The sequence below is a fragment of the Pelmatolapia mariae genome, linkage group LG3_W, assembly GCF_036321145.2.
Source record: "Pelmatolapia mariae isolate MD_Pm_ZW linkage group LG3_W, Pm_UMD_F_2, whole genome shotgun sequence".
Classification (NCBI taxonomy): Eukaryota; Metazoa; Chordata; class Actinopteri; order Cichliformes; family Cichlidae; genus Pelmatolapia; species Pelmatolapia mariae.
The window spans coordinates 49494292-49507525 of NC_086229.1; the positions used below are offsets into that span (position 1 = coordinate 49494292).

At 43.3% G+C, this 13234-nt stretch overlaps 4 protein-coding genes across 4 annotated transcripts in view; 3 read left to right on the forward strand and 1 right to left on the reverse strand.

Moving 5' to 3' along the window:
- The window catches only part of LOC134624555 (histone H2B 1/2-like), a 167224-nt gene extending 161400 nt beyond the window's left edge, over positions 1–5824 (forward strand). Inside the window, exon 2 of the mRNA XM_063469553.1 lies at positions 5372–5824. Within this exon, the coding sequence (XP_063325623.1) occupies positions 5372–5677 (306 nt within the window). The 3' untranslated portion in view covers positions 5678–5824. The remainder of the gene's footprint in view (positions 1–5371) is intronic.
- Positions 5825–7469: 1645 nt separating this feature from the next.
- On the forward strand, positions 7470–8108 carry LOC134623297 (histone H1-like). The gene has a single exon (XM_063468453.1). It carries the CDS (start codon positions 7470–7472, stop codon positions 8106–8108), a length of 639 nt encoding a protein of 212 aa, XP_063324523.1.
- Positions 8109–9608: 1500 nt separating this feature from the next.
- LOC134624558 (histone H2A) lies at positions 9609–9995 on the reverse strand. The gene has a single exon (XM_063469557.1). The coding sequence runs from the start codon at positions 9993–9995 to the stop codon at positions 9609–9611; it is 387 nt and encodes a 128-aa protein (XP_063325627.1).
- A 331-nt stretch (positions 9996–10326) lies between these two features.
- Positions 10327–10859, forward strand: LOC134624556 (histone H3). The gene has a single exon (XM_063469555.1). The coding sequence runs from the start codon at positions 10341–10343 to the stop codon at positions 10749–10751; it is 411 nt and encodes a 136-aa protein (XP_063325625.1). The 5' UTR covers positions 10327–10340; the 3' UTR covers positions 10752–10859.
- Positions 10860–13234: the final 2375 nt, after the last annotated feature.

Below are 13234 nucleotides of genomic sequence, written 5' to 3' on the forward strand. Positions count from 1 at the left end.
GGTCAAAGGTCAGTCAGTACAGCTAGAAGAAGCAAAATCTACAGTCTGACTTCATTCACTCATTAAAATATCTAAAGACACAATGAAAGACTGCAGAAATATCAAAGCAAAGTTGTATCCAGACAAACAATAGTATCATTATATTTAAGAATAATTAGACTATTAATGTGTGTTTAAGACACTCTGACATGTTTTACAGTTTACAGTTCAAGAGCAATAATGCAGGAATCCACTAAGTGGAGTCAAAAATAGACTATTTACTGCTGCTGGCTTCAGTGTTTTTCACTGACATTCTGCAGCCATGAAGTAACAGTGTACTGTCACATAGCAAAGTGTCACGTAGCTGTGCTCAGCTTTTAAAAGCTCTCCCTTAATGTGATTGTCAACTTCAACAAACTGCTCATCGACCTGCCTGAGGCGTTTATGATTCATACTGGTTGTACTCGTCCCCTTGGAATGTTCCAACAATCAAAGGCATGCACTGCCTTTGATTTCCTTTCTTCTCTTAATGAATTTACAACAATTTTATAATGCAGTTGTTATTAAAATAACTGAGAATAGATTTCACATTTATGAATGTATTTTCAACTGATATCATTAATAAAGGCCAGAGGTTCCCTACATCTTTTAAAAGACAAAGTCATTATGTGCAAGAGTTTCCAGCAGGTCACCTGAGCAATAGTGAGCAAAGCAGTGGAAACTTATGGAAACAGAAGGGAACTACATCGATATCTATTTTAAGTAATGCATGTAAGTGCATGCTCCATCTGCCAAGCAAGAAAGGCATCTGGTATCTCCAGAAAAGTAGAACATTGTTTCCTGCACAGATAGTTTGTTTCAATTGCCCACAGAACCTGTCGCTGACTATCGACACTGTGTTACCTGCTAGATGCATACCATAAACTTTGCAACCTCATCTGAGTAATGCATGTGTGAGAATATTTGCACGGCAGTCATCTTCCAGTCCATTATGATCTGTTCACTCAGTGGCACTAAGTGAAAGAATCAGCCTGTATCTACCTCTCCCACATCAGGAAGTGTTTAGTGAACATGTTTCCACTCTAACACTGCAGACTGTGTATAAAATGTCAGAGCTGACTTTAACTCTGTGCTTTAACAGCAGCTCTTTGAATAGCACTGAACACAAGCTGAAATGACTGTTTCCCTCTCAGCACTGAAAATCTAACACTTTGATTGTGCTGAGTTTGTCTCTGCTTTCATGAAAGAAATGAATCAACACAAACAATGGTGGGGACATTTTCTTTCTAAGAATCCTGCAGCATGGTCGGAGCAGCTACATGTAATCTCCCAGCATGCTCCAGGACAGCTGAAGGAGAGTGTGTCCTGGTCCATCATATTTGTTCTGGTTATATTTGTGTTTAAGTTGTGTTACTGGCTTCCCTGCAGAGCTCACAGACAGAAGAGAGAATTTCACAGAGTAAAACCAGAAATGCTGTCACACTCAGACACTTTCACAGTGTTCACAAACAAACATTTCTTGTTATTTTTCCAGACTTAAAGAAAATGTTTGATTACAGATGAATCCACTCTCGTATTTCCTGCCTTTACTTGGTGTGAATCAAAGCTGTTTGTGTTTTAACTTGTTTTTTGTGTTTCTGATCAGCCGTTCGTTTCTAACCAGCAGCTTCTTCCTCATCTGAGTCTTTCACACTGCTGCAGACAGTCACTCCATTCATTAGACTGAAAATAAGATGTCTTTAACAGAGCAGGAAACGTGAGCTTATAGCGCCACCATCTGCACAGGCAGGCTCATTTCAGCTCTAACTGTAGCTGAGCTTTGATGTTTAAACTGCAGCATTTCTGTGAGATTCTTTGAATGATACTTTGTACATTTGGTGAAGCTGTTGCTACTGTGATGCTCCTCCTCTATAACACTCAGTTTATCAGTAGTCATTATATTACTGTGATGTATACACTGGCCCTTTCTCAAGTACACAAGTCCGTACTCGCCGAGAACGCGAGCACGGACTCACGATTTGTAGAATTGGAACACCAGCGTACTTGATGATGTCACAGGTCCAGAGTTTTTACCGCCACCCCCTCCTAATTTAACTGTGATTAACATGTTATTTAATCTCAGCCAAACCGATTTACTCCAGAACAAATAAAACACTGAAATAAACCAAACAATAACATTTAGAAGTGATCTAAGTAAGTTATATATCATGTTTAACCTCAGTAGCAAAACCTCTCTATTAGTAAAAATACTGTACATGTATGCCTTAATAAAACAAACAGGTGAGATGTTAGAAGACTTTTATTTTTAATTTAGTAGACACTCAAAAATTACAATAGACAGCTGCTGGGGTTTGGAAGAGAACTGAACAGATATATAAAATAGAATCTGATCATTTTGAAGCAGCCTTCAGAATCTCATGCTGTTTTTGTTCCTGGTGATAATGTTTCCTCCTCAACTGAATTGACGTTTATTCAGCTGTGAGGAAACTATAACTTTAATCTCAGCCGAACCGATTTACTCAGGAACAAACAAAACACTGAAATAAGCCAAAACATTAACATTTCGAAGTGATCTAAGAGACTTATATATCATGTTTAACCTGAGTAGCAAAAGACAGGGGGGGTTGAAAATGATGTGCCGGCAGTCTGGTGTTCTCGCCAGCTCTAGTGATCCTCGACCTCACGGTCTGCTCTGGAGCTGGTGGGTAACAGACATATCCCAAAACATCGGAGCACATTTGGAAATATATGATATCCTGATAAATTGAGCAGATATTCGAAGTTTACACAGCTACATTCTCGCTTGAAAAAACTTAAAAGTTTATTTTGTGAACCAGAAAGAGTAATATTTAAAAGTTTTTTGCCGCGTTCAACTGCCGTTGCCACGTTTGGGTTTTGGACAAAATGCATTTTGGGATATTTAGCCGTACCAAGTACACACAAGTCACCAACGACGCATGCTCGATAAATCAGGCGGAGCGAGAACACATCTGAAAACATTTTTCGCGTTCTCGGCTTGAAGTGTACTTTGAATTGGAACAGTACTTGGTCTCCGACTGATGACGTATCACAAGTACACGAGACCACGGGGGGGGGGTCCAAATTCATGGGCTGCATGCTCCTGAGGCCGCATTTGTAGGCCGATTACGTCACAGCGACACAACGAAGGCTGTCGAAATTCGTAGACTGCTCCGAATGCAGCCGACAAATGCGTCCTCCTTTCCCTGAATTTGAAGGATGAGTCGGGTGTGTCTTTCGTGGCCTACCATATCCCAGCATTCATAGCGCGGCTCAGCCAATTCCAGTTTTCAACAATGGCAGCCGCTACTAAGTTTTTAATATTACTCTTTCTAGGTAACACAATTAACTTTTAAAATATTTTTTTAGCCGAGAATGTGGGTGTGCGCGACACCGAACAGAGGGAGATTCTGGCATAAATACACAGAAGGTAATGAGGGACAAGGGAACATACACACCTGTGTTTATTTGTTTATACTGGTTTTCTTTGTCATAGATTCTAAGTAAACTGAGAATCAGCTGATCTAACCTCTGACCTACATCTCATCCAAGTTACCCACATTCAATTTTTAGCTGCCAAAGCACTAGATATCTATCTGTAAGAATTTACATTTTACTATTTTTAACTTGTGTTTCCAATGTTCACTTTCTGGTGGGCTAAAGGAGATGTGACCACAAGTATGAAGATGAGGAAGTTGGACTTCTGCTGAATGATCATCATTACAACTGTCAGAGACATGCACACAAAGCTGAAGCCCCACAGAGCTTCAGTCTATATCAGAATGAAGTATTTACTCTAAGAAATGCACTAGAGACTGAAAGCAAGAATTTGACCTTTTGATATTTTTTCCTGAGTCAGTGTGTAAATATAGGTAATACAATTGGATCTCTTAGTTTGAGTCTGTGTTATAAAGGAATAAATTATAAATATAATCTACAGTTTAACTTTGTTTGTTTCTTAATTCTGGTTAATGTGTTTGTAGGTTCAGGGTTGAGGGATTTTAAGACTTGATGACAACAGCAGCAGTGTTAGTTGTAGGTCATTGGACTGTGGTCAAATGATGGAGTTCTCACACAGTTAAAATAAAGTGAAAGTAATCAAATTTTATTTTACTGTAACACAAATGTTACTATATTAATAACACATTAGAGTGATGTTAAAGCTCACTGTCAGGAACACTGGGCGAGATGGACTCAGTGGCAGTTTAGTGCAATTATTTACAGTGAAACACCAGGGTCATATATATAGGCTTTGAGGGGGGAACAGGGATCCTGTTTCCTATCCTGGGAAATGTCACACAGGCAGAGGCCGACTCAGGCGCAGACCAGATGAACTAGAATTACAGTAACAAGTTAATTTACAAACACACCATGTGAAACTATACACAGTGAACAGGGGCAGGGATTTTCAGTGGTCCAGGTTAAAAAGGGAAGAGAGTACAAACATGCTCCGCTCGTTCGCTCCTCTCTCACTTGTCTTCAGCACTCTCACCCACTCCACTCCACGCCATGCTGCCAGAGAAACAGATCAAGGAAAAAGGACAGGTCCAGGATTTTATGCACAGGAGAAACGTGGTTAAAACAAACTGAGAAATCACACAAGAAACAGATTATCAGAGCTGTACTGAGAAGTATGACTCAATGATCCAGCGAAGATGTGCTGACCAGTCACAGGGAAGCTCATCAAAGAACCAAATATTAATCTTTTTTATACACAAACCATTTCGGTAACACTTACACACACTTGGCTACTAAATGAATGTGTTGTCACACCATTTCGTTCTTGTGAAAGTGTTGCCAGCATCAACTAGTCTAACGGTCATCTACCAATCTAATTCACGGGTCGTGTCTGTGTTCTCCCACAGAAAATGATCCTACACAACATGCTGCTTCAGACACTGATCCTCCCGGTGGAAGTGCACCTTCTTTTCCCTCCTTTTTAAGATTTTTAATGTTAGTTTAAATTCAAAATCAACGGTTAAAAAATATATGAACACCAGATAATAAAAAAGTGAATGGTTCAGTCTAATGTGTGCTCTAGTGAGACATTAAACTTCACTAAACTATGCAGTTATGAAATGTAAGTTTAATCTGAGCCACAATCACACAGTCCACTGTCTTTGTTAGACGCGCGGCTGTTTCAGCGCAGTTCACAAATTCCCTCCAACACAACGTCCGGCCCACTGTGCGGCTCCACCAATGAGATCCGAGGGCCTGCGCAGTGGTATTAGCATACAGCCTGTATAAAAAGCGCTGCTCTCAGTCACGGAGCTCATTCGTTGCTGCAGAGTATTGAAGAAAAAAAATGCCTGAACCTGCAAAGTCCGCGCCCAAGAAGGGCTCTAAGAAAGCCGTGACCAAGACCGCCGGCAAGGGCGGCAAGAAGAAGAGAAAGACCAGGAAGGAGAGCTACGCCATCTACGTGTACAAGGTGCTGAAGCAGGTCCACCCCGACACCGGGATCTCCTCCAAAGCCATGAGCATCATGAACTCGTTTGTCAACGACATCTTCGAGCGCATCGCTGCCGAGGCCTCTCGCCTGGCCCACTACAACAAGCGCTCCACCATCACGTCCAGGGAGATCCAGACCGCAGTGCGCCTGCTCCTCCCCGGTGAGCTGGCCAAGCACGCTGTGTCTGAGGGCACCAAGGCCGTCACCAAGTACACGAGCTCCAAATAAACTGGATCTCAGACGTCAACACAACGGCTCTTTTCAGAGCCACACACTTTATACTGACGAGCATACTTCCTATTGTTCAACATGCGGTTACTATGTTGCCAAATACTTGAATCGCGGATGTGGACCTTTGTGTCACTGGGTGGTATTAATCCGCTGCACTGGCCGCGACGACTGAAATGTATTCCTGCTTTGTAGATTGTGGAAAGACAAACTCACTACAAAGGCAGAATTAATGCAACTTTGACACTTGTGTTACAGTTCCAAGCATACTTTTTCTTTCTTTCCTGATATGCAAAGTTGCAGCTTTCTATTGCACTGTCTTGTGTCTGAATTGTTCTAGTCGTCTGTCTATTCGTTTTGTTGCACTTTCTCCATACATGCAATTTCTATGGTCCTGTGTCTGTTATATGCAGCACTATGGTCTTACTTCACTGTGTACTGCACATGGTGGAAATGACAAACCCACCTGACTTGATGATGTGCATTTTAACTTTATAAACACACAATTAGACTATGATACAAAGGGCTTGTTTGATGGACTATTAGAGGGCAAAAATTGGTGACTAGATGCCAAAATGTATACTAAAGAATTGGCATTGTTACTTTACTTTTTTTGTAAGATGGAGTTGTACAGGAGGTAGGTAGGAATGATTTCCTGTGACTGGTCAGCACACGATGGTGTGGGTCAGAGGTATTGTTCAGCATTTTACTTATCATGGACAGAAATTTTTTCAGTAGGTGGAAGAATAACAGAATCCTCCAGAAAGAAGAGCAGAGAAATGCTGGGCATAATTAAAGACACTATACTAGATTAAACTGAGGTCGCTATCCAGGACATGAGAAGCTTTATTAGTCCCAGAGCTGGGAAATTCACCAACATGGGCAGAGCAGGTAAGATAAATAATTACAACAATATTACTATAAATAAAAAAGATACAATGATAAAATATGTTTGACTAGTAGTGAAAGAGAGTGATTAACAGTGAGATGGCTGGATGTTTTTAGCAGGTATTGAGTATTACACATTGAGACACTTGGTGATCAGTTTGTGGATGTGTGTATTCACGTGTTCATTCACTGCTGTTGTTTATTGTAGAGTCAGTAACTGTAGAAGGAAACTGAGTCAATGCAGACTAAGAGATCAGAGCCAAAGTGTGGAAGCGAGCTGCTGTAAGGTCACTAATGAAGCTTCTGATGTACAACAATGTGAGTGAAACTGTGCTTTGGTTAGAAGCTGTCACAGAAGTCTCGCTGCTCCGTGGGCCTCCAGCAGCATCGGTGTGTTTGCTGGGAGCTCGCGGCGTCACTTTGTCCCACAGCTGCGCTCACCAGATGCTGCTTTTAACTCGGAGTGCGAGAACAAACATGTGTATCAGCTGGAAAAGGCTTTTTACGGAGCTCTGCTGCGGCTCCATCGGTTTTAGCAGAGAAAAGAGTGCAAGAAGCCGCCGAGCAGCGCTGAGCTCCGCACCGAGTCGCTGAGCTTTGGAAGCTCCACGAACCGAGAGCAGAGAGCACGAGAGCCCGACACGAGGCCTGCACGACGAGACACAAGCCCGCTGTGGACTGCTCCACTGTCGGCCTGCAGTGCTGCTCACACACTCACTTTGAGCTCTTTGATCCCGAGACACGAAACACAAAATGAAGCATTGCGGGGAACACGCGAGAGCTGCGCGCGCTGCCTTCACTCTCCACGGTTCTCATGGTGCGTTTAAGTGCAGCGTGGCGCTTCCGACTTGCCATCACTGTACCGTGAATCTCTTTGACTCTCGATCAGACGCTAAAGGGGAAAATGTCCGAGGAAGCTCCCGCACCTGCTGCCGCCCCGGCCAAAGTGGCCAAGAAGAAGACGACTTCCAAACCCAAGAAGGTCGGCCCCAGCGTGGGCGAGCTGATTGTGAAAGCCGTGGCCGCTTCCAAGGAGCGCAGCGGCGTGTCCGCAGCCGCTCTCAAGAAGGCTCTGGCTGCCGGAGGCTACGATGTGGACAAGAACAAGGCCCGCGTCAAGACCGCCATCAAGAGCCTGGTGGCGAAGGGCACTCTGGTGCAGACCAAGGGCACCGGCGCCTCCGGATCCTTCAAGATGAACAAGAATGCTACTGACAGCAAAGCCAAGAAGCCCGCAAAGAAAGCCGCTCCTAAAGCCAAGAAGCCCGCCGCGGCCAAAGCCAAGAAACCGGCAGCAGCTGCTAAGAAGTCGCCCAAGAAGGCAGCAGCAGCCAAGAAGTCGCCCAAGAAGGCAGCAGCAGCTAAGAAGCCCGCGGCTGCTAAGAAGTCGCCCAAGAAGGCCAAGAAGCCCGCAGCGGCGGCCAAGAAAGCGCCCAAAAGCCCCAAGAAGCCCGCAAAGAGCCCCAAGAAGGTGCTCAAGAAGGCTCCCGCACCAAAGAAGTCCCCCGCCAAGAAGGCCGCCAAAGCAGCCAAGAAGAAGTGAGCTGCCACCTCTCTCACACTCAACAACGGCTCTTCTCAGAGCCACCACAGCATCACACAAGAGCTCCTTCCTCACACTCACTCACCACTCTGTCATTCACAATAATGTCCTTGTTAAAGCACACACTCCCCCATTTCTCTCATTACATTTACAACTTGTATTAGTATCATGGTGCACATTAGTGCTGTCTTCACAAGTCTGCAATTCCAGAAAAAGACAACAATACAACTATTAACAACTCAATATTTACAATCATACCTTCGTAATACAACACATCACACCACTTCACATTTTTCTATGAGACAATATCATGCAAGAAACACACCTTTAAAACTTATCATCTAGATTTTAAAATATTCTCTTTTTTTAAAAAAACAAACAAATGTGACTGAAAATATTACATTTATAGATGCATGTTATTATCTATATATGAGATCTGTTTCACTTCTATTTTTATTTTTTGAAAGCCTACACTGGCTGTTGTAGTGGAAGTACACTGTATATTTTAATGATACCTAGCCATTGTAATCTATGTGAAATGCTCTAATCTACAACCTCACCTGACTAAATCTAGGCCAGTTGAATTGACATTGGTTGATTTGAAGGACACACATTTTACTCCAAGCTAAGCCTGTACTGCTATTTCTTTTAGCATGTATTTATTTCATTACCATTTTGATTCATGTACATTTGAACTAATGGAGTTGTGTAGCGTTAAGGGTGCAGGGAAATCCATTATTTTAAAATATAGTCTTGAGGTTTACTTCTTCTTGACCTCACGATCCTTTGGATATCCCAGCTGAAGAAGAGTCCGGGGCTGCCCTGTGTCACCCTCCTCAGTTTTCCACTAACTATTGTTTCAGTCTGGGGAGGCTGTCCTCTCTCCAGGATAGTAACTGTGGCTTCCTGTTTATCTGGCTGAGGCAGCTTTTACTCATTTTATGACAGGGAGACCCGCGCTGTCGATACATTTTTCACACTACACAGTTGCACACCAAAGTTTATAGCTGAACCAAGTGATTTGGCACATCAGAGGTCAGGGTTCAGCTCAAGTTTCCATGAGCTTAGTTTATAATAAAAGCAGATCCTGAGTGAAGCCAATCATTAGTGATCAGCTTTGAATTTACTTGAAATTGTTACGATATGAAGTTGGACAAGACAAAAGCCTTGATCATATGGTGAGAGACTACAGGCGTTTGCCTTTTGTTTTAATATCTGGATTTGATGTCAAATCTTAATGTGAATTGTTGTCTGATGACAAGAACAAAAGTAACCACTCTGCTAAGCAGTCAACTATTTGTAAAGGTGCATTTGAGTCCCTTACTGTGAAAGACCGTATAAATAAACGTGCGTTGTAGAAATAAATTAAGATGCATACTCTATATTGCGCAGCACACTAGTTCTTATTGACACAGTAACAGCAAGGAGGAAGTCTGCTCAGAGAGAAGTGTGTGGCTCTTAAAAGAGCCTTTGTTGTTGGTGAAGCCGAGCGCTTTGCGCTTACTTGGCCTTGACGGGCTTCTCGGTCTTCTTGGGGAGCAGCACAGCCTGGATGTTGGGCAGCACACCACCCTGAGCGATGGTGACTCCCCCCAGCAGCTTGTTGAGCTCCTCGTCGTTGCGCACAGCCAGCTGCAGGTGACGTGGGATGATACGAGTCTTCTTGTTGTCGCGGGCTGCGTTGCCAGCCAGCTCCAGGATCTCAGCGGTCAGATACTCGAGCACAGCTGCCAAGTAAACGGGGGCGCCGGCTCCCACACGCTCCGCATAGTTGCCTTTGCGCAGCAGTCTGTGGACACGACCCACGGGGAACTGAAGCCCGGCACGGGATGAGCGGGTCTTAGCCTTAGCTCTGGCTTTGCCTCCGGTCTTTCCGCGACCACTCATTTTCACAGGTTCTTTTCTTCGTAGTATCGACACTAAGAGAAAATGTGGTCCGATCAGCTCAAAGCCTCGCTTATATTTCCGCAGAGCGCGCGCAGCTTCGTCACGCACCAATCGCAGAGAGGCTTGCGGCAGCGCGCAACATCAATGCACTTTTCTCCAATGAGCGGCACACACCGAGGCGGGGCGGTGCTCCTCTGAACGTTGCTGAGCACCACGTGGAGGCCGTCACCAATCACGAGCCGGAGCGGCACCGCGTCACAGCCAGTCACACACTTTAAGAGCAGCGAGTCTCCTTCGTTTGCTACATTTTCAGCTCTTATCACAGGGAAAGAAAAGCGAGAAAGAATGGCAAGAACCAAGCAGACCGCTCGCAAGTCTACTGGCGGCAAAGCCCCCAGGAAGCAGCTGGCCACCAAGGCCGCTCGCAAGAGCGCCCCGGCCACCGGAGGCGTCAAGAAGCCTCACCGTTATAGGCCCGGTACCGTGGCTCTGCGCGAGATCCGCCGTTACCAGAAATCCACCGAGCTGCTCATCCGCAAGCTGCCCTTCCAGCGCCTGGTCCGCGAGATCGCTCAGGACTTCAAGACCGACCTGCGTTTCCAGAGCTCTGCTGTCATGGCTCTGCAGGAGGCCAGCGAGGCTTACCTGGTCGGACTCTTCGAGGACACCAACCTGTGCGCCATCCATGCCAAGAGGGTCACCATCATGCCCAAAGACATCCAGCTGGCTCGCCGGATCCGCGGAGAGAGAGCTTAAGCTACACGCTCTCCTACCAACAACGGCTCTTTTCAGAGCCAACTCACTCACACCGAGAGCTCGCTCCTTTATTGTTTTTTAGTATTAGTTTTAATAATATAAAGCTTGTGTTCGCACTTCATCTTTATGTTCTTTCTAAAATAGAAAGTACAGTTAGGATCAACGTGGAATTCACTAACTTCAGTTACAAGAATGTTTTATTCAATTATAGCATGAATTGTTGTGTCCTTAAATGTCTCACTCCTTATTCATTTTTTTTTTTTTTCCAAAGCTCATCGCATTGCAGTGTTTTGTGCTAATCTATATGATAGACTCTGTGCTCTCAAGTACCTTTAGTAAATTCCTGTTGTTTCTATGTGCTATAAAATACTATAGATATGACAGTAAGTGTAACATGATCTGATTTTTCTGCAGTTCATCTTTGAGGTGCCTTTTTCTTCCCAAAAATATATTATTTAACGTTTTTATACAGTTCTTTGAAGTAACTTTGAGGATGGATACACAGTATCAGTCCTGTTCTGCTGGTAATCATCCAGTACATATAACTGTGTGTGTGTGTGTGTGTGTGTGTGTGTGTGTACTGTCAAGAGTTGGATTGACCTTCTCACCTCTAACACTAAGAACCTCATGTGACAAATGGCCAATGTGATTGGCTGTGCCTTTCAGGGAGCTCTGTTTACATAAGATAAGATAACCTTTATTAGTCCCACACGTGGGAAATTTGTTTTGTCACAGCAGGAAGTGGACAGTGCAAAAGTTATGAAGCAAAAATTAGAATAAAATGAAATAAGAATAAATACAGTACACAACTGTACAGAATAGAATAAAATACTATATACAGTAGAATAAAATAGAATAAAATATGCAATAAGATAAAAATAGAATACAAGTGCTATATACAACTCAGTAAAAATACAACGATGCCAGAAAAGATTATTGCACATTAGTGTTATTGCACATCTTGATGCATTCTCAATCATCCAGGAAAGTAACTGTCCAAAAAGTTGAATCTGTTCATCTGGACGTAGCGTTTTGTGGGAGAAATGTTTCGTCACTCATCCAAGTGACTTCTTCAGTCTCAGCTGACTGCAGGTTTCCTCAATCTTATAAACAGCTATGTACTATTTATAATGTTGGGCAAACCTGACTGTATTTGAAGCACATGTGTGACTGCATGTATTTGAAATGTCTCACTGTTATTTATCAGGTGACAGAGGCAGCTCTCCCATGTTGTAGCTCAGACATAGGTGAAGGGGCAAGGTCACGGGTGACTGACTGATGATTTAGATATTTAGTATTTATTATCATGACAATTGTCAGGCTGCTTTTAGTCATCCCAGTATCCTCGGCTGAGGCTGAAAGAAGCTTCAGTGCTCTCACAAGACTAAAAACATGGCTAAGGTCAACAATGACTCAAATGAGATTAAACAATGCTGCTGTGTGCCATGTCCACCAGGAGAGACTGGACAGTATAGATGTAAAACCAATATGCCAGCAGTTTATCTCAGTTAATGAGAGGAGAAGGTACGTGTTTGGCTCCTTCACATAGTGGACATTGAGTTGTTGTGTGGGGCACCAGTAGTCCCTGTCTGTTACTGTAACAGTAGTTCATGTTTAGAATAAAAAATCCCAGCTCACTGATTTGATCGGGGCAATAGTGCCTAAAATGTTGCATCATTTTGCTGAGAGATCTTTTACTTTGTGGTAATCTTAGATGAGTAGTTTTATGGACAAAAACCAGCAGGTCATTCAGTGTTCCCTTAGTGCTAATGTATCAGAGATGTTGGTGTACTATAACTGAAGTAATGTTAAGTCCTTAAAGTCATATTCTGTTAATGTCATGACTGTATTTGAAGCTGTTTTTATTTTTGTATGATACCTGATTTATATGGAATATGGCTGAAGTAAACTAAAGTCTAAAATACTTAGTCAGTCATTTGTTTAATAGTAATTTAACATAATATAATTCACATATAAAACTATGAATTGTAATTTTAAATGCTTTGCAAGTATATTTCTTGCGAGTATATTTCTCCTCAAGAAGCAAAGACAAAAACAGGGCAGGGTTCGGTGGTTGAATCATCCGTCCCCAGCAATGCCAAAACCAAATCTACACCCTTGACAGGATTGTCCCCCGCCGCCTGCAGCTGGCCATCCGCAACGACGAAGAGCTGAACAAGCTGCTGAGCCAAGTGACGATCGCTCAGGGTGGTGTGCTGCCCAACATCCAGGCCAAGCAGACTGAGAAAGCTAAATAAAATCCCGCGAATGTCCTCAACCAACTAACGGCTCTTTTAAGAGCCACTCACAACCTCTGAGAGTACACTTGCTAAAGTAATTACACTAAAACTCAAACTCATGTTCACACTAGAACTGAAGTGGGACAGCCCTGTTAGTCTATCAGTGTGTGCAACACATTTAGCTGTTTTACTGCATGAATGAAAATCTGACTGACTTGAATTGTAAAGTTATTACCCAGACTT